The sequence below is a fragment of the Numenius arquata genome, chromosome 5, assembly GCF_964106895.1.
Source record: "Numenius arquata chromosome 5, bNumArq3.hap1.1, whole genome shotgun sequence".
NCBI lineage: Eukaryota > Metazoa > Chordata > Aves > Charadriiformes > Scolopacidae > Numenius > Numenius arquata.
Window position 1 is genome coordinate 42,944,707 of NC_133580.1, and position 20,573 is coordinate 42,965,279.

The window sequence follows — 20,573 nt, forward strand, 5'->3', positions numbered from 1 at the left end:
GAAACTTTTGCTCCTTAGTCAAAGTACACTTGCTTTTACATGTTTGCCGTACAAATTACATGTGATTTATACAATTTTCTTTAGTGCTGCTGTTATTCTGATTTAGAATTATCTCGATCACAGTGTGTGATGGTAGATTCAATATACCCTGAGATTAAAACCAGTAATCAAATTAAATCTACTTTACAGAGTACTGAAAGCTTACAGGGACAAGCTAGGGAAGACTATGCGCTCCGAAGGCATTTCCTTAATGCAACCCAAAACCTATTTTAAGGAATCAGCTTAAAGAAAAAATTTTTGCAAAAATCCTCACTGCATCTTTATTCAGCGTCACCACTGCAGTGAACGAAGCTGACAGACACCACAAAAATAAAAATCCTAGCTAAATTAAAGTCCTTCTTTACCTTGAAGCTATTTAGAGGAACTGTGAAATAGGTGCAGATGTTCCTCAAGGCTGGCTGATAAATCTACAGCTGCTCTGAGGCTCACTAAAATAAGGTCTGTAATTCATGAGCACAGGCATAAGGCAATGGGGAAAAACCAGGTTTCGGGGGAAGATGCAGCAGGCACTGGAAAATCTGATGCTGCTGGTAATATTGCCCATAATTAGTCCAGATCTGCCACTATGAGAATGATCCTCTTGGCTGAGACCCTCCATGAAACAGAGGTTGGGTTTTTTCCCATAAAGCTCTAGGAAGAAATAGGGTGACTCAGCTCTTGGTGCTTCAGAAGTTTTTACTCCCACTTGATCCCTTCTTATTCTCGAGAACATGAGAAGCAAACCCATGATTTGAATTTGTATGGCTAAATATACCCATATAAAGCTTGATATATAACCTCCTGAACCTACTCATCTCCCTTCTCTTTCTGTTCCCTTTCCTCGTTCAGCCTGGTGAACTTAAAGACTGGTTTGTTGGTCGAAGTAACGCCCAAGGGATAGATCTAAACCGAAATTTCCCTGATCTTGATAGAATAGTCTATGTTAATGAGAAACAAGGTGGCCCAAACAACCATCTGCTGAAAAACATGAAAAAAGCTGTGGACCAGAATCCTAAGGTAAGTAGGGGCTGAGTATTGGGTCACTTACATGCTCACATCTTCCCTTTTATGCAAGCAGACTCTTAGCAACCTCTAAGAGATGTGTGCATGGTCTTTATGATTCACATTCTTCTAAATATTTTGTTCATTTTGTTAAATTTATCCATCTGGTGCTTCTTGAAGTTTTTCTCAAAATGGCTTGCTGTAGTAAACCCTTTTGATCCACATTGCTTAATCCTTAGACAATTCCTCACTCAAAACATGTTTTATTCTTAAGGCTGGAGATTGTGTAGCCTTCTCCCTCAGTTTGAAGCTATTCTTGCAGATATTCTGCTTTTTTACCACTGCCAGAAATTCACTTGTGTATTGTGCTTAATTACGTTGCTGGGTAGATAGCTATTCTCACATATAATACATGCATTTTTTGTTAAGCTTAAGCCTTAAACATACAGGCCTATATCTGGAGGGACTTTTTATCTTGTGTTTACCCCCAGAGGAGGTTCTAGAAAATAGTGTTGTGACTGCAGTCCCATAGGATTGCGGCCTTAATAGCCATATTCTGTCTTCAAATTCAAATTATTAAATGAAGTAATTTTACTTATTGTGCAGAGAAAAGCTTACTAACATTTATTTTGAATTAGTTTATTTTCCTTGGTTTAAAATTTTGTACGCTTTTTTTTTAGCCATAATGGGAAGAAATAGAAGATTGAGATTGCTTTATTTGGGGTCTTATTCTGAACTAATTTACACCAGTTTTAGACTTACATTAATCTACTTATTTTATAATTATAAATCTGATGTAAAGGACTGATTCAGTTCTCTCTGAAGCCAAAATAAAATTGCTTTTCATTTAAATGTCTTACAGGATATATGTGATAATAATTAAGCCCTCTATATATAATTTAATAAGTTTCTACATTGAATTTTCAATTTATAACTGCTTGTAATGCTATTTTGTTGTAGCTTGCTCCTGAAACAAAAGGTGTCATTCACTGGATTATGGATATTCCCTTTGTGCTCTCTGCCAATCTTCATGGAGGAGACCTTGTTGCAAACTATCCTTATGATGAGACTCGGAGTGGTATGTAATAGAAGTTAATATTAAATAGTAGGAGATAGAAATTACATTCTATGATTATTTCACTGCTACCTAAGGTCCACTTTACAATACAATGACATGATGTTTACAATGACTTATGTTAGCATATTAATCACATTTTTAAAGCTAGTCACTGTATGACCATGTTTTCTAGTTTTGAAGATGATAGTTTGCTTCAGTAGAGTTATATCACAAAAATGATGTAATACCTGAGGGAATTGTGATCCCTCAGATGTTTTAATCATGTCAACTTAGCTCTTAAATTAGCTGGGGCTGTTTGTACCTTGTTAACTGAAGTGAGAGAGATGTGTCTAGGCTGCCTGTATGATCTGAGGTTTCTCTACTTGCACCTTTAAAAAGTGAATTTCTGAAAATGGTAGCATGGTAATAGAAACAACTATGATTGTTTCCACTTTCTCAGTATTGGTCCCATATAAAAAGGATCACATTGTGGCAGAGATGTTATCATTTAGCACACAGCAATATTAGTGTTTTTTTTTTTCTGCCACTAGGGGATGTGCACATGACTGAAATGGTCATGAGATGATGGTATTGTTTGTGATTGTATTCCTTCAATCTACTTTTTCGCAGTTTAGTTGCAAATCCTTTTAATGTCAGACTGTAAAACTCTTTAGGAAGAGACCTTTTTCTATGTACTGTGTGTACTAAAAATATATCTAAAGCCTAGAACAGCTCAGATTTTGTGGTCTACTTTGAAATGAATACTTTCATAAATATTAGGATTGATATGAATAGTCACCTTAATAATTGCCTGTACTAGGTTGCCCCATTGATGAAGTACTGGGGAAATATTGTTATTAAGATAATGCTATATTAGTTTGTGATGTTGTAGATCACTTACCCATGTACAGAGAATTTCCAGGCACAGTCCTGCTGTGCAGTGCTGGTAATCTAGGTTGTGACCCCAGTCGGTATGACTGCCTTCTTAATAATCTTTGTTCCTGGACTTTTTTTTTCCTCCCTAGGGAGTGCTCATGAATACAGCTCCTGTCCCGATGATGCTATTTTTCAGAGCCTAGCTCGCAGTTACTCTTCTTTTAATCCTGCTATGTCTGATCCAAACAGACCACCCTGTCGTAAAAATGACGATGACAGCAGCTTTGTGGATGGAACAACTAATGGTGGTGCATGGTACAGCGTGCCAGGAGGTGAGCCCCACTGCTTGAGGGTTCAGTGTCACTGGTGGTTGGTTTAAGCTTGAGTTTTCACTGGTTTAATTACAGACTGGAATACCACCAGGTTAATTCCCAACTTTTGGTGTGGTTAAGGCTAAATCAGAGGAAGTTAACTCACGACAGTACATCTACACAACCCCATAAAGCTCATCATGATGCCTATCAAAATATTACTCATTTATTGCTTTTTATACAGTGTTTCTCCACTCAAGGTTTGCAGATTTACTAATTCTACAGTGGGTGAGTGATTGCTACGCTATCATGAGAGCTTAAGAGTTGTTTTTTTTTTTTAATTAAAAAAAAACAATAAAAAAATCCCCTAGCAAACCCTGATGAGAGAGAGCAGGCTGCTGACTGTTCATTTTAACCTCAATAATGAAAGCATCCAACCTTGAAAGAAGTGGAGAGGCCTGGTTTTGCAATGTTATTGACAATAGGAGTTTGGCCTTTGATTTCCATGGGAATAAAATGCAGCCATGAAGATACTTGCGTCTCCATAATTTGTGGCTTAATTAGTGCCTGATTCCTGCCCAGGTAGTGCTCCCCCAGACTTTGGTAGAGTCTTCTGTGTGAAGAGGAACAGCAGAGCTATTACCACCACCTCAATGCTAATTTTCCAGAAGTCTAGAAGAGTAGCCTGAAATGAGACATTTCATTCCTTTTTACTAAGAAATTTGATATGTAATTTTCTTTATAAACTGAGGCAAAAAGGTGTTGGCATCTAAATCTAAATTTTTGAGTCTTCTGTGTCTGCTAAACTTGGACAAAACTTCGGAGTGAAAAATGAGCTGGGGATTTCTGAGCTAGAAACTCAGCTACGTTGGAGTGATTTGTTTGTCCATTGGCCTTGTTGATTTGTACCAGATAACTTCGAACACACGTACCGATTGTATTGTTTGCTCTTTTACTATTCAATTACAGTCTATGAATGAATTTTTAGTTTTTGCCTGGAATGAGTAGGAATCTCTCAAAGCATTAGGACAGCTTAAGTGGTAGCTTAACTCTGCTCCTGTTACAGTAAAAGGGGTACTAGAAGAAGAAAATAATTAATCTTGTATGAAGAAATTAGAAGGAGAACAATGACTGGTAGCACTCACACAGGCAGTGGTCACCTGCTTAAACTTAGAGTTGTTACTCTCAATCTTCACAGGAGCAGCATGTGCTTCCTCTGCTGTGGTACCACAGGTGCCAGGGACTGGGTGTAAACTAAAACGTTGACATTTCTGCGTATGACTGAAAAGCAAACGTTTCCCCTTGTGTGAAGCTTTCAACAGACTTCAAATTGGAACTATTAAAACACCCTTGACAAAACAGAGTTTGCATAATTTGAAAAAACCTCAACATAAACAAAACATTGAGAGGCTTAATAGTTAATTTTTGTTTCAATTCAGTCCAAAAATTATCTTAACGATGTACTAACTATAAAAACATGAACATATTTAACTTCAGCTTCTTTCTCCTTAGGAAAAAGTTATAAAAATCAGTCTCTCCATTGTTTTGATGAAATGCTTTGATTCCGACTAAAGGGCACATGCCAAAGGCACATTTTTCCATTGGAAAAACTTGTTGGAAAGTTGAAATTATTTCCTCCTTTTGGATCTTATTTTAAGTTAGACTGCAAATTCCCCAAGTGAGCCCTTTCTTTTTCTCATGTATTTGTACAGAAGTTAGTGGACAGAAGTCCTAGTTCTAACCAGGATCTATGATCCTGATATGGTACAGATAACAAAAAAATTGAGACATGACAATATACTTTGGACAGCATGAGTCTGTTTTTTTTCCCAAGTGTAGAAATCCACTGGCAAGCTGTGACTTTTGAACAAAACCTCCATGGTAATGTTTGCCACAGGCTGACTTAAGAAAAACAAAAATAATTCGGCAAAATCAGTTCTGTTGTTTCCATGTCTAGTGCTAAGGAAAATAACTAAGCATTGCTTAGTTCAAGTGAAAATTTTCTTGGAAGCTTTAGTCCGAAAAGCTCTGTCTGGAAACTGAAATGTAGTATTTAAGTTATCATCTGTTGTATCAGTGACCTTTTGCTATCCATATGATAATGCACTCAAAGTTAGCAGTGGTATAAGCTATTGAAAAGCCATTTGTATTGCTTTAGGAAAAGTATTTCATTGTATATCCTTACCAGAGCTCAGGATTTATCAAGAGAAACTCTCTGAAGACCTTGTCTCCATAGTATCTGCTCTAGTTCGGAGCCAAGGGCTTGGGTTGCTGTGGGCTGTTCTGGGCCCTGTGAAGGGGCAAGAGTAGCTCAGTGTCCTGTGGGTATCTACAGGTTAGGCTCACATCCCTGTGTTATCTCCCAGGGCTGAACAGAGGCAAAATAAAAGATGACTTACCACGTGTTTATAGAGAAAGAAGGAAAACTGGAGCAATGTGACTGGGAATAGAGATAGAAAAGAGGTGAGAGTAGGTACTGGAGCTGTGTTTGATGTAGAAAGGAGTGCATGGCTTTAGCAGAGCAGTGGTGACAGGAGGAAAATGGAGAGAGTAGAGGACAGCCATGCTAAGTGAGAAAGGCTGTGCTCTCCCCAGATGCTGACTTGGACAGTATCTATTAAGACCAAGAGCTCTGACCTAGGAAGGGCTGATATTTATTTCTAATAAATTACTAAAGTTTCTGTTGTCCTATAGAGCATATTAGGGTGCCTCCGGTTGTGCTGCACCAATTTCTTGTCCTGTATCACTCGCCCACAGAAACTTCTACCTTCTGTAAAAGACAGCACTACATGGTGGGCCAGCAGCAGTCTTCATTGGTTCCTCAGTATGCAGGGATAATATATGGGTGGCTCTCTTGTGTGAGTATGGGTTGCTTTTGCCCGCATTTTTCTGAATACCTGGGATCTTTCAGTAGCAAGGCTGAATGTCTGGTGGCAGAAAAGTCTGGTAGAAGCCCTTGCCTCAAATTGGAAGTAAAGATGAACCCTCCATTGCATTCGTGTTCTGTCCTTCCCTCTTGTCAAACTTCAGAATTTCTCTATCAACCTCAGGTGTGGTGTCAATTCTCCATTCAGGTTTTGAGGTAGAGAGAGCAGATGATGTATGGGAATATTTGACACTTGCTTCTGTCTCTTAATACACTTTGCTGTGAGGTTTTTCTCACCGTTACCTGCTTAGCTACCTTCTGTGGAGCAGGGACATGGAGAAAATAGCTCCCCCAACATCGTCTTTGTGCTGAATCTGAGACCATGATGCCTGTTACACTTGCTTTATATTATTTGTCATCTGTATTTAGTTGATCCTTATAGGTTTTTCAGAGAGCTGTAAGCAAAGGCAAAGAGGTGGTTTTTCTGTGTTCAGGAAAGGCCTTTTTAGGCATCGGACCCTGGGAAAAAACAAGCTTGCACGTAAAATCCATGCTATTTTTAACTCTGGTCTTCTCCCTATCAGTATGTAATTGATGTCACTTATGCACAAGAAAGCCAAATTAAATTTGCACAGACAGCTTTAATTTTGGCATTTCCTTAGCTGTTGAGTGTGTAACTTTTCAACATTGATAATATTTTGTTAATGTACCTTTTGTGTGGAACATCTATTTGGAAATATAAATGAGGAGAGCAGATAGCAATGGATTGCTAACTAGTTACATGCCTGTTCTGCTTGTTTTGTCATTACAGAGTCACCAGAGTCTAATCAGATTCATGTCATTACAAAATAGCATTTCAAAGCAGCCTACATTGCTGTACTATTAGGCTATTGTTTAAGTGTCTTTTTATTTTCAGATACTCTCAAATCGCTCTTGGCACTCAGTTTATTTATTCTTTCATGTTACCAGTTTTGGAAGCAATGTTAGGTAATTTTTTTTAGGATTTTATACATGTGTAGGAGGAGGTACATATTCTCTCTATTATGCACAACGCTCAAATTCATCCTGTCCTGCTAAAAGTTACTGTCTTTATATGTGCAGAAGCTGAACTAGCTTAGTGCTGTAGCTTCTAATTCAAAGTCTGAGTAATTCTGATGCCTGGGTGCCAGGGGCATGCCCTGCTCTTTGTGAAGGTTGGAGTTCCCATTTCAAAAAGCTGAAGAAGTTAATTTTGTACCATATTCTAAGCTTATTTATTTGAGTACTACCATAGAGACACTGTCATACTTCAGGACAGTGGAGCAGTGCAACAGAGGAGTGTTTGTGTTGCTCAGTTTCAAAGAAAAGTCCTGCTCATTGTCAGCAGTGAAGGGCATGAATCTCAGCTATATCTGGGGCCTGCTAAGCCTTTCTGATCTTCAAAAAGTGGTCCCTATTAAAGTATAGGAAATTTAGTTTTGTGCTATCCTTTGTTTAAACAAGAGGCTTTGGGAGTGTGGCAGTGTGTGTGCACGTGATGTATGCCATGTGCATAACAAGAAGGAATAGGGCAGTTAGAGAGCTTGACCAGTGGCAGCAAAGTTCCCACAGAGTTGAATAAATCTTTTGAAATGTGTCGATTTCTTGGATGTTGCACCTAATTGCCATATTGAACAAGCAGGTGAAATGGTAATTATATGTAACCAGCCTGATGCCCTTCAGATTACAGATGTAGTGGCCACAGTTTAGATCTAAGCTATCTTCACCCCATTCTCTGTCCCAGAGTTTCAGATCACAACCTGTAGCTCAGAGATGCAAGCTGAATTATTTCAGGAGCAACAGATAGAAACTGTGGCCCAGGCCAGGAGCTGGGAAACAAACTATAGGATATGGGCATTGTGGACAAAAGTGGAAAATACATTACTTCTTTATTTTGTCCTTGAGAAACTAGGGCGCCCCTGGGTATCACCTTGCTTTGGGAGATGGGAGGGAGGGAGAAACTTCCAGAGAACTGGAACAGTAATGGTCAAGAGTTATTTACACCACAGTAAAATTACATCATGTCCTTCAGCTCCCAGTTCTTTTTATGGAATTTTCTTTCTTTCTTGTAGAAGAAAGGCAAAACTAAAGAAAAACAATATTAACTAGTGTCTGGAACAGATGCCTGGCAGTCAGCACTGCTGTCAGGATTTTACTCATGACTCTGGTGCTCTCTCGATGTGTACTGCTGAATAGTTCATCCTGCATTCTGCCTGATGGGACATCAGAGCCGTCCCTCCCAGGAGCATCTTTGCCTTCTGTGTTCTCATTTTTCAGCCATTTAATAAAAGGCTTAGAAATTAAAAGGTTCTTTTAGGAATCTGAAAATTCCCTGTTCATATCAGTAGTTAGGAGTCTCATTGCCTGTTTGACTGAAAATAGATTCACCCTAATGTGTTGGCAAAATCCCACCTGACTCAATCTGTTTGCTGCCCTCAGTGTTCCCTTTTGGGTATGACATCAGCTCTCCGGACGTTTCTGGACCAGTGTGCAGCACCAGTGCTTTGGTAAAGAGACTGCATTAGTCTCTTTATTAGTCTCTCATATTAGAGAGACTCTCTGCGTTGGTCTCTCATATTAGTCTAACATGTAGCTTGCATGTGGTAACATAGGGCTGAACGATTTAGCTGTGCTTGAAGCACTTCTAAATTTCTCAGTGACCTCCATGGGAGTGCTCAAAATGCTTGGTAGCATTTTTCTTTTCAATCTTCCATTTAAGAATCCACTGACATTGCTAGCTAACTAGACTGGGAAGGCAAAAGCTAATTCTACATCAGCTTCTGCAAAGAATATATTTATAACCCTCCTGGGGACAGCTACAGTCCCTCTCCAGCTGGTTGATCCAGTTACAGAACTGGAAACCACTTTGGTTATCAATTGACTGATTTGAGAACATAGCCAATGTAGGAAGTGGAGGGGCTCAGAAATGTAAGAGAGTGCATCTTTCCCATCAAGTTTTTATTCCTAGTGATGATGCCACTGTATATATTTTTAAATTCTTATGATTAAAGTTGCATTAGTAATGATACTTCTCTTAATGTACTGATTACTGATTTTGCAGAGGCTTTGGGTGGGTGGAAAATTACCCTAATCATGGAAAAAAATCCTTGTAAATGAAATTTATAGGAAGTTTGCTGTTGTATTTTTTTGGGGGTGGAAAATTATAAATATTTGGAATCTATGCTGAGAAGCTCGACAAAGAATATTCTTTAGCAAACAGATGCTTTTCTTGTAAAATCTTACAAGTTGAAGCCTATATCTTCAGAGGAAAAAAAGCCAAATTTTCGGCCAGTCTTTATAAACCTCTTTTTCAAAAGCATCTCACATGCCCCCCTTTACTCTGTTTTTCTCAGAACCATGCAAAATGCATCACTAACTCTCTTTTCTGGCATTGCAGGAATGCAGGATTTCAATTACCTCAGCAGCAACTGCTTTGAAATCACAGTGGAGCTTAGCTGTGAAAAATTCCCACCTGAAGAAACTCTGAAGGGCTACTGGGAGGACAACAAGAACTCCCTTATCAATTACATTGAGCAGGTAACAAAAAAGGATGGCAAAACTCTAAACTTTGTGCTGTGTAAACATCTAATTCAAAATTTCATATTAATTCCATTGATGCTCCATAATTCTTACATGTCTCTAAGGGGGTAAATCCTGTGTGATCTTTCTAAGCGTGTGGAAGAGAGGAAAAGAAGAAAGATGTTAAGGAATTTATCTTACCTTACTTAAGCTGTTACAGACATTTAATTTATGAGATTTGTGTTGCCTTCCTCAATGAAAAGAAACACATATTACCAGAGTGCATAATTCATCCCCCCCAGCACTGATGTGTATACTGGAAAGAGATAGATTGCCCTCTACAGACAGCAAAGTGTGCCTACAGGCATGAGGTGAATCACTCTGGATGTATAGGAACCCTAAATGGCTGGGTTAGACTGTAGCTGCCTGGCAGTTCAGTGTAACATTAGGGGACATCTCTAAACCTGGCTCTGTAGATACTGCACTGCTCTCTGATTGCATGAGCTGATGATATTCAGCGTAGAGCTGTCTGTATGATCATTTCATTAAAAATTATACTAAATCTAGTTAGAACTGTAAAGCATAGTCATGGGTTTAGATAATCTTGTGCTAATGGGGTGTTAGGAGTTAAGACTCCTGAAATAGATCTGTGTGTGGTTTTGGGGTTTGGGGTTTTTTGTTGTGTTTGTTGATTGTTCCAAACAAATGTGGGAGTTCTGAATTTCTGAAACCTGGATATTGTAGTCAAAGATCACAAATATATCTGATATCATTAGTGGCTGCATACCTGGAATTGTGAAGTCAGAAACATACTTTTGTTAGCAGAGCTGGTCAAGTGATACATTAATTTCTTTAGGAATTTATTTGTGCAGAAATGCTTTCGTTAGCCAGAAATCTGAAATATTTGAAATGTTTCAGCTCTACCCTTTGGTTAGTATGTGGGCTGAGGTAAAAGCTGTATCTTCCCTGCAGGATTTTACCCATTTATTATGGGATCCATCTCAAATTGTTCAGCTCCTTTGCACATGGGTTAATTACCTCTGACTCGTGGAAAACTGTGATGTCACTGCATTTTCAAAATTACTAATGTGTAAGAGATTATTTTGCCAACTTCCTTTGCTCCTGCGGAGCTGCTGGCTTTATCCATGAAGTTCAGATGGTCTATCTGGCATTGGTTTTTATCCTCCTACAGAATAAGAGGTCCAGCTCTATGCTCCAGCTCCCCTGTGATTGCTGAGGACAGGACAAATATGTACTTTCTGCTTTTCTAAGCCAATCTGTGTCAGGCTTCTCCCACAGTGTAACTTAGAGGAATCTGGTGAAGTAAATTACAGGAGCTGAATACACCGTATAGATTTGTAAAGGGGAACATCAGAATCTCAAAATAAAATGTGCAATTCACAAGTCTTTTCAAATGCCACAGAACCAGAGAGAAGCCTAAACTCCACAGCACTTCCCTGCTTAATTTCCAAGCTCTGAGCGAGATGCATCTCTGCACAGGTTCAGAATGTCCCATTCTCCCCAGCATTGAGAGCTCCGTATCTCAGGCTGTGAAAAGGTAGTTGATCCTCAGCCTGTTGCCTCTGAGGAGCTCAGCCTGCTTTCAGACCACACTTAAGAAATACCAGCGGGACTGGCCTCTCCACACACTGCTGCCAAATCGGTGCTTTAATTTCATATATGCTGGGAACAGGCAGATTGGCTACTGCTGGAGCTGTTGCCCGGAGTATGCTGCTTAAGAGGCAAAAAAGGAACTAGGACATGACCCACCATCGCCTTTCTCTCACAGAGAGAGAGAGTGGGGAATATTGTGACTCTATGTGGTCCTAGCTCAAAGACCTGGATGTTTTGAGTGCACAGTAGAGAGCTCAAGCATCTCACACAGGGATTGCCCATCAAAGTCCAAGTGCCTGTATTCAACCTTTTTAATATTTCACTTTTAAGCAGTTATGTCCATTATTATCCCTAAATCCTTACAGCTGATGAAACTTTAAAAAAAAAAAAAAAATCTATTTTTTTAGGCTGCCTTTCAAAGCTTTTCAGCACATTCATTAATCCCTCGTGACAAAGACTTTCAAGTCAGCATTCGCATGTATTGTGATTTGCTGCACATTTCTGAGAAATGCTTGTATTTCAGAGAGAAATTAGTATAACTACCAGCTGGATTATTTTTCCTCTTCACTGTTTGTTCCATTATGATGTTTAGTAATTATTCATGATAGTTGTTGGCATGTAGACTGTGGGATCCATAACATCCATCGTTAGATATATCAATAAATATTTTCCTGACGAAAATGCCATCTTTTCTTAAGAATTTTCCAGTGTTCTCCCATGCTGACTTTATTTATTTATTGTAGATTCATCGAGGAGTTAAGGGGTTTGTTAAAGATCTTCAGGGCAATCCAATAGCAAATGCTACAATTTCTGTGGAGGGGATAAGCCATGACATTACGTCAGGTGAGTGTTGTACCTCATCAAAACAAGAAGTACTACAATATACTGCTTCTCCCTCTGCTTGGCAGCCTGGAGCTGTTTCAGATCTTATTAGCTGAAGCTTTAAGGGAGGGACAATTTTGAAGCCAGGAAAGCATGTTGTGCTTCAAGCAGCTTGTTGCCTGCAGGATTTCATGAATCTTTCTCTTATATTTTGCTCTCAACGTAGCTGGAGACTGGTTAGACTTTATGGATCTCTGACGTGAATTGGTTCTGGTGGCTCTTGGTTATTCAAGCTTAGTTTGCCTTCTGATTTATGGTGAAAGTAGTGTTTCTGCCAGGATTTAAAGTCCTCTCAGCAGTGCTGTTTTGAGTTTGAGGGCTAAATTTTAGTCTAAAACTGTTATATTACTTATGATGTGATCATACTTTTTGGTATGTAAATTCTTGACAGATTTTTAGTTTACATAACTTCCTTGTGTGAAGATAAGTTCTCTCTGCTGTTTACAATTTTGTGACTTTTTTTTTTTTTGAAGGGTGGTTGTAAAAAGAGGAAAATATCATATTGGTGTTCACAAAAAGTTGTATGTCACCTCTTTGGTGGTGCTTGCTTTATTCTAGGAATGAATTCAAAGGTAGCTTGCACTGTGCCAACTTGCAGTCTTCCATGGAGACCCATGCTTTCTTATCGTGAATGACATTTTTTGTTGTTTACACAAGATACTAATTAGAAAAACAATAATAAAATATCATTGTTTTATGCATGAGCTTACATTACAGTAATTTTCTCAATTATATGTCTTACTATACTGCTACAGAGATGCAGTATACTATGAACAGGACTGGTAGACCCTTCAGATGGCTGCGATTTGTGTTTGATCTCACATCACCTGCAAAGAGGGCAGCATTTCTGCCAAGCAGGAGGACAATCTGTGATAACGTTAGCCACCTTCTTTCACTGTATATAAGAAGGCAAAAAGTATAGAAGAAATACATTTTCAGGGATAATAAAAAAGGAATAAGCTGTGCAAAGAGGTATTTTGAGATATGAGTGAGTGATGCATACGGTACTACAGCTCGTGCTTCCATGGTACAAAAAAGCATCTATTCATGAATCCTCTCACATTGTTGTGTGTGTATAAGCCTGGAAGTCATGTATTTTCAAAACAGTGAGGAAAACAAGTACTTGAATGTTAGCACATTCAAAAAGAAGGATAAATATTCCTTGTCTTTTTTTCCCCTGCTCCTTTGTTCATGAGTTAAAATTCAGCTTTCTTCCAATGCCAGGAATTAGAATAGATTATTATCATAGCTCTGCAGCAGTATTTTTTTCCTTTTTGTTTTATGAAAAGTCTGGGAACAACTGGACTGACTACTGACATTTTCTGACCGTGTGAATTGTAGACATTTAAGTAATGTTTCCCTTTGTGCTCTGTGTAGCTGCAGATGTGCTGAAAAAGCATTTAAGGAACTGGCAGTAAGAGCATGGCCAAGTCTTTTAAATGGATTACTAACTGACCTTTAGAACAGCCTTGCAATGTTTTATGGAGGTAGAGAAAATCAGAATGTTAGTCTGTGACGAATTAGATGATTCCCCACTTCTCGTGAGTCTGAGTGAAAATGGGAGAGGGTCATTTCTAGACAGGAGGATGATGTGCTTTTATTCTGTGACTGAACAAGATGATCTGCAGTAACACTCAGTTCAGTAGGGGCCTTTCTTTGACCTGAGTGGATCAAACTTTCATTTCGTTTAGCTAAAAAAGAAGAAAAAAAACACTAGACATTTCTTGGATACTGAAACATGTAGATAATTATGCTTCAGGGTTGATACACGTGGAATTTTCTAGGAAATTATGATTTATAGCTTTCTCTGCAAAATAAACTGAGAAAGGTGGTCCTGTTTATTTAAATTTGATGATAATAAAATGTATTTACATTTGGATTTTCAGAATACTGACGGACATTAAAAATTCACATTGCATTCCAAACAAACTCAGACACTTCACAGGATCTGTACATTGGCTGGGAGATGCTTCTGAAGTAGAATAGTGTCCCATATTGTCCTTTTCTTCAGTGTTCTGGAGAACCTATAACCTCAGCAGAGGCAAAATCTTTCATGGAGGCTACAGCACAATTTCAGAGTTTAAATCTGTGTTTTGGTTACCTGGAAAGAAGAAAATCTGTAATGCTATATTTATACAGCCCTTACAGGAGAATCCTTACAGACAGACAAAAGGAAAGGGCTGAGAGGAATACAAAAGACTCTAACTTAATGTATGGTCCCTTTTTCTAAACTGTGTAATTAGTTTTATACATATTTATTTGGATTTTTTTTTTCTTCTTTTTCTCGACAGCCAAGGATGGCGATTACTGGAGATTGCTTGTGCCTGGAAATTACAAACTTACAGCCTCAGCACCAGGCTATCTAGCAATAACTAAAAAAGTGGCTGTGCCCTTTAGCCCTGCAGTTGTGGTAAGTGTTCATGTGTAGGTTGATTTATCATCTATTATATTTTAAAAAAAAATTCTCTTTTTTTTTTTTCCCCTTCACATTCTACATATAAGCAGGAGGTGATTTTTCAGAATATTTCAGAACACACCAATTTAGAAGACAGACTGGAAATCTGATCTTCTAGTGCTTGCTGCACAAGCAACTGAGAGTAATCTCAGTGTAAACTCATTTAATCTCCTGTTGGTCTTACTTAAAGTGAAAAGACACAGAGGGGGTAATATTGAGATACTTATATTTTTTTTTTTTTATTGGTTGGTGTGTGAATAGCCAATCAGACAAAAGATTACAAGATATCTTTAGATAGCACAACATAAAAAGTAAGAGATGTTGTTGTTTTCATTGAGACTTGGTATTTTTAATCTAAATTGTCAAGTGACTACCTACGTAGGTTGAAACCAGTGTTCAGCTCTGTGTATAAAGATGGTGATGGAGCTATGTTTTGTGTAGATGGCCAACATGTATAGTGAATAAGACCTAGGCTGCATCTAAGAGTTTGGGAGCATTTTTAATTCATCCTCTGTCCAGGTGTGGATTCCACTCTTAACATTAATAAATGCTTATTTCTCTATTGTGTATCATATGCTAGGATATACTGCGCTAGCACATTGTATTTACACTGAGCCATGTGTCAGAAAAACACCCTAGATCTTCTTGATGGCATAAAATTGAATATGTGTTTTGATCTGCTGGAGGCCTGCATTGCTAGGTGTTAGCAATATGATGATGATACCTTTTTTTATATACTAGAAGATTTTTGAGGCTGGCTATTATTCAAATTTAATTTCATTGACCTATATTTTTTGACAGTATGTGTTTACACAAGTCAAAACTGGACAAATGTCTGGTTTCTTTTGGAAATATTGCTTGCGTGCGTTTTGTAGATAAGCTTATTGTACTGATATGCTAGTATTGCACATATTTAAATCAGCCCTGAGAGACTTTGGAATAAACATAAAATGGAAGGTACCTCCCTAAGCCCCATGTCTGCGTTCAACACCTTCTTTCAATAAATGACTCTTACAAGCCTACACTTCTCTCTCTCTCTGCAAATCTTACCAATTTTTTTTGATTGTTTCCCTTACTCAGGTTGATTTTGAACTGGAGTCATTGTCTGAAAGACAAGAAGAGGAGAAAGAAGAGTTGATGGAATGGTGGAAGATGATGTCAGAAACACTAAATTTTTAAATAAAGATTTTGGCTTTACAGCTTTTATTCTATTATATGTTGACTTAGTATAATGTACGGTGAAAGGTCCTTATATTCTAGATTTTGTGCACTTCACAATAATCAACTTTGAATTTTTCAGTCATCTTTTGATTAATATGATTATAAATAACTACTAGCATCCTAGCTATATAAGTTATTAATTTTCTTTCATATTGTTATAGAAAATTTACTCTTATATACAAATCAGAAAAAAATGAGTGAATGTCTCTGCAGCCTATATGAAAGTACAATCTGTTGTGTATTATTTGCAAGTTCAGAATATGTAGGTTAACTCTTAATTTTAAAAAAGAAATATACTGTAGTCAGTTCCCAATACTGCCAGAAATATTTGACAGTACATAGTAGTAGACAGTGCTCTTTACTGAGTTCTATAATGGATGTTATTGAAAAGATTTATAATAACAGTGTGTGGTGTAATAATGTTTTACAAAGATTAAAATTCAGTATAACATTTTGTATGTCTCTGGTGTTGGGGCTATTTAACTATGTAGAAAACACGAGCTGACTTCATTTTAGTAAGCAGAAGGGATCTGCATAAGCTCCTTTATTAAAGATGGCATGCAATGAATTCAGGAAATAGCAGAGCTTTATTCCTTAAACTGTTAATGATATTTCAAGATCAGTTTTTAATTATTTCTCATTACTTACTAACCAAATGAAAAATTCTGAATGGGCAAAAAAGAGGAGCTTGTGCATCTTGTTAATATGCTGCTTGTGTTTTACAGCAAGAAAAAAAAATATCGTTTCAGGTGATGTCTGTTTTAATTAGATAATTACCTTTTCAACAATCTTTACACGTGTCAGTGGTGTCTAGATAATCAACCAAAAGTTCATATGTTCACCAAAAGCTACCAAAACACTGCAGTTTAGACAATGAACTGGAAGTCCTCTGAGGACATGCATTTAGTCTGACAAGCTAACAATGGTTTGTTTCCAACTTTGTTTCTTCTGCTGGTTAGTTTTATCTAAAGCTAGAAGCAAGATATGTAAGTGAGAAATTTTTCAGTGTGGTGAAATTTTCCCAAAATACTTGAAGATGATGAAAAAAGCAACTTTGGTTTAAAAAGATCCTTCTTTCTCTCATTCCTTTTTAGTATACTTGAATTGACTTGCTTTAGTATTTTGTCTAAGATGAGTGAAATTGCAGAGTCAGAGAATACACGTGAAGTGTAGTGGGTGCAAGTTTGGTATAATTCTTCTGAAACCACTGCCAGAATGCTACCTGATAGCAGCTAAATGTCTCATCTGTTTGAAAACTTACACACTGTTGCTGGTCTATTTTAATTCAAGATCAGATGTTCGATACAGATTTCCTTCCTCTTTTTCTTTAGTATCACTGTCTGTGTTTTGATTAGCATATTATTTTAGTTGATGCTGTAGGAGTTTCGGTATCGTTCAGAACTAACCAACAATACATTATTATTCTCTCTCCATAAGTGAAAAATCACATGTTCAGGAGTAGCATCCAAATTTACCTCTTTTGGGTATTTAAAAATCTACTGAACATGGTGTTTGTTGAGAATTTGAAATTCTTTAATAAAAATAGCACTTGATCCTTTGAAGTAACAGGACTAAGGTTTGACACACATTGATAAATGGAACAGCAATAAAATGACAAACTTTCTGCGATCAAGAAGTTGCTATGTAACCTGTAGCTCATTTGGGTCATAGATATTTAATTCCAAACTTCAGGGGACCTTCACTTGCTGTAAGTCATCAAACAGTGTGGAACTTCGAATCTCATTGCAACGAGGAATCCCTGTGGCAAATGAAGAATCGTATCTGAACACGTCTTGATAACAACTTGTGGCGTTCATAAAGGGTGCTCAGTTACACCAGCTCGGGATTTTACGACAATTTGAAAGGCTAAGACATGTAGCACAAAAACCACACTGTGTCTGGAAGTAATGATGCTGTTTTCAACTGACCCAGGTAAAATCAAAGCAAACAGTATAAAAATGAATTAAAACAAGAGCCTGCTGGCATGTGGACAAATGGCTACAGGAGTGTTTCTGACCTGTAAACTAATGTAATAATGCAAGTGTATATTTGTGCAGAACACCCTGCTTTCCCCCTTCCAAACCTAACAATTTCAATCCAAGCAATGTTAGTACGTGGTGCGATGCCTTTCATGCATCCAGTCTTCCTGTGTGGTGGATTGTGTGGCATAGTTAGGGCAGACATTACATCAAAGTGATCTCATAACAAGTTTCTAATCCTTACTTGTATTAAGTGTGTGAGATCCTCTGGTCTACTGTTTCATGCAATTGTGATTAAATGTAGTGTCCCTTAAATGGTCTCTTCATTTTGCTCTAGATGACTGCTTGCTATTACTGTGCTGAGAACAGGTTAAAGTGATTAAATGTTACAACACCAGAACCACTGCCACTGTTCTTGCTGTAGGTAAACATCCTTAAGAACAGCGTAGCCAGGGCCCTCAGTAAATAAATTCATTACGTAGCTTTCCTAGCTGAACTGAGCTGTGTTGTAGGACTGTGTATGTTTAAATGGAAGATTAAAGTGTTGTGTGATGCTGAGCTTTTGGTTAAAAAGGCACATGCTGTACTATTTACAATAAATCTGCAGGTTTATTTAAAATGTTAAACGCGTGAATAATTTACAGGTTCAAAACATGACCTCTTTGGCTGTGTGTGTCTGCAGAGTATGCCATAAACATCCTCAGTGAGGTGCATGTGCCAATTAATTTGCTGTTTGAACAGAGAGATGAGACTGGGATTAGTGCCGGTATTGCATTGAAAGCCATCCATAGCCCCTTAACTTTGTGCCAGAACATCCTTCTTTCCGAGCATACATCTTTCTGAGCACTTTTCCCATGCAGGTTTTCAGGTAAAGTCATGGATAAGTATGAGATGGTCTGCATCCAAGCAGGGTCGGTGGGGACAAGGCATGCACTTTTGTGTCTCTCTCCCTTCCATAGTATTTACAAATCTATTCTTTTTCCATATCAGTCCTCAGGATTAGAAAGCACAGTGTGCAGTGTCTTTGCAAACCTGCAGCACTATGTATATAACTACATAGTGGTCAGGATTATAATAACGAAGTAAGTCAAATAAAATCACTGCATCTGAATTATATTTCCCTTTTCCTAGCTTGTGGCATTCGTGTCAATGTATGTGAATTCACTTGGAGTCCTGGCTATTCCTGAGCTGATAATAACATACATTAAAGTGTAAATTAAAACTGAGATGGTATGTAAGAAAGAATTGCTACCAAGTTTCTTTTTCTGACTTTTTTTTAATAGATCTAACAGGTGTGTTAGGAACACTTAATAACTAGCCCATGAAAGGAAAGAGGATTCAGAGAAGGATGACAGGTAGGTTTAGAGGAGCTGGAATTTAAACTGAAAAGGTGCGGCTCTCATGAGCCTGATTCAGGCCTGCGGAGGCTGTAGAATAGCAGCAGTTTAATTTCCATCTTTTTAAGAGTTAGAGCAGCCATCTGTAGAACGGCTCCACTGGAGGAGTGCCTTGTTTCCTACTTGCAGTTAGCAATGGAAACACAGGACCCAGAAACATCAGTGCTTGCTTTCTGCCTTCCTGAACCTCGTGAAGACCTCATACTGATCATCTCCTTGCAGGTATTATCTTCTATTCCCCGTATACGTTTCTGTTTATGTAGAGCTACATCTGTTGTGAAGAATTTACTGCTTGTTAATCTGACTCATAAGTTTGGTCACTGACACAGCTTTTGTTCCAGTATTTCTGACTTCTATAATTAAACCCAGAAACCAAAAACACTCAGGAGATTTCTGAAAGTTGTGGCATAAAGAAACCCAGTGGGTTTGTTTATCTCCTGGCTTGTGAGGGTTTTGAGTGAGCTTTCTTCAAGTTTCCTTTTTTAAAGCCTGCTTTAGGGAGAGAAGAAAATGACAGCTGAAAAGTTGATGTAATCCTATGCCTCCAGGGTCTTAGCTTTTGAGCAGTATAGCAAGTATTGGAATAGGCAGTATAAAAATGAGATATTTAGAAACAACTACTGTTTACTTTTGCTAACTATGATAATGGGAATATGTTAATTGAGTTAAATGACCTTGTAGTGCTGATCTTTCTTCAGCCCTCCTTATTTTGCCGCTCCAGGCACTATATTTCAGCAATGACTTAACACATCCATGATTAGGCACCATTTATCACCATGCTAGATTTTCCCTGAATTAATGGTTAATACTTCTTGTTATTTTATCTTTGTCCTACTTTCATATTCAGTTAAGCCACCACAGATTTTTGTAATCACGCTTCCCTCTGTGCACTGAGGAAATTGTCAAAGAGAGAAGCCGAAGAGTTTGGCTCCTGTATTGGGAATGGAAAGGGAATTTGACATCTGGGAATGCAATGGAAGCAGTTTAGTACTGTGAACTAGATTTTGTAGACCTTTTTGCTAATCATTAGTAAAGGGCTGAATAGGATTATGTGCCTATGGGATTCTAGGAGCACAGTATGTCCGTGCATTCAGACTTTAGGTAAAACTACCCTGGAAAGATTCCTGATAGTTTCACTGAGGTTTTCATCAGACCCTCAAGTCTGGAATCTGAGTAGTCAGGACTGTCTGGTGCCAAGGCTGCTTATTTTGCATTAGCCATAATTGTTCATCTTTTCCAGGAGAAAGATGAAAAATAATAACCAAGAAATGAAGACCACTTTCACAAAGTTCAGAATTGGTCGTGGAACTTGTTAAGAGTCATTGCAAGACCTCAAG

General features: G+C 38.0%; 1 protein-coding gene across 1 annotated transcript in view; it reads left to right on the forward strand.

Moving 5' to 3' along the window:
- Positions 1–15,818, forward strand: part of CPE (carboxypeptidase E) — a 57,565-nt gene extending 41,747 nt beyond the window's left edge. The window contains exons 3-9 of the mRNA XM_074147617.1: positions 889–1,056; positions 2,002–2,119; positions 3,124–3,306; positions 9,567–9,706; positions 12,046–12,145; positions 14,476–14,594; positions 15,720–15,818. Of these exons, the coding sequence (XP_074003718.1) occupies positions 889–1,056; positions 2,002–2,119; positions 3,124–3,306; positions 9,567–9,706; positions 12,046–12,145; positions 14,476–14,594; positions 15,720–15,818 (927 nt within the window). The remainder of the gene's footprint in view (positions 1–888; positions 1,057–2,001; positions 2,120–3,123; positions 3,307–9,566; positions 9,707–12,045; positions 12,146–14,475; positions 14,595–15,719) is intronic.
- The last annotated feature ends 4,755 nt before the right edge of the window (positions 15,819–20,573 follow it).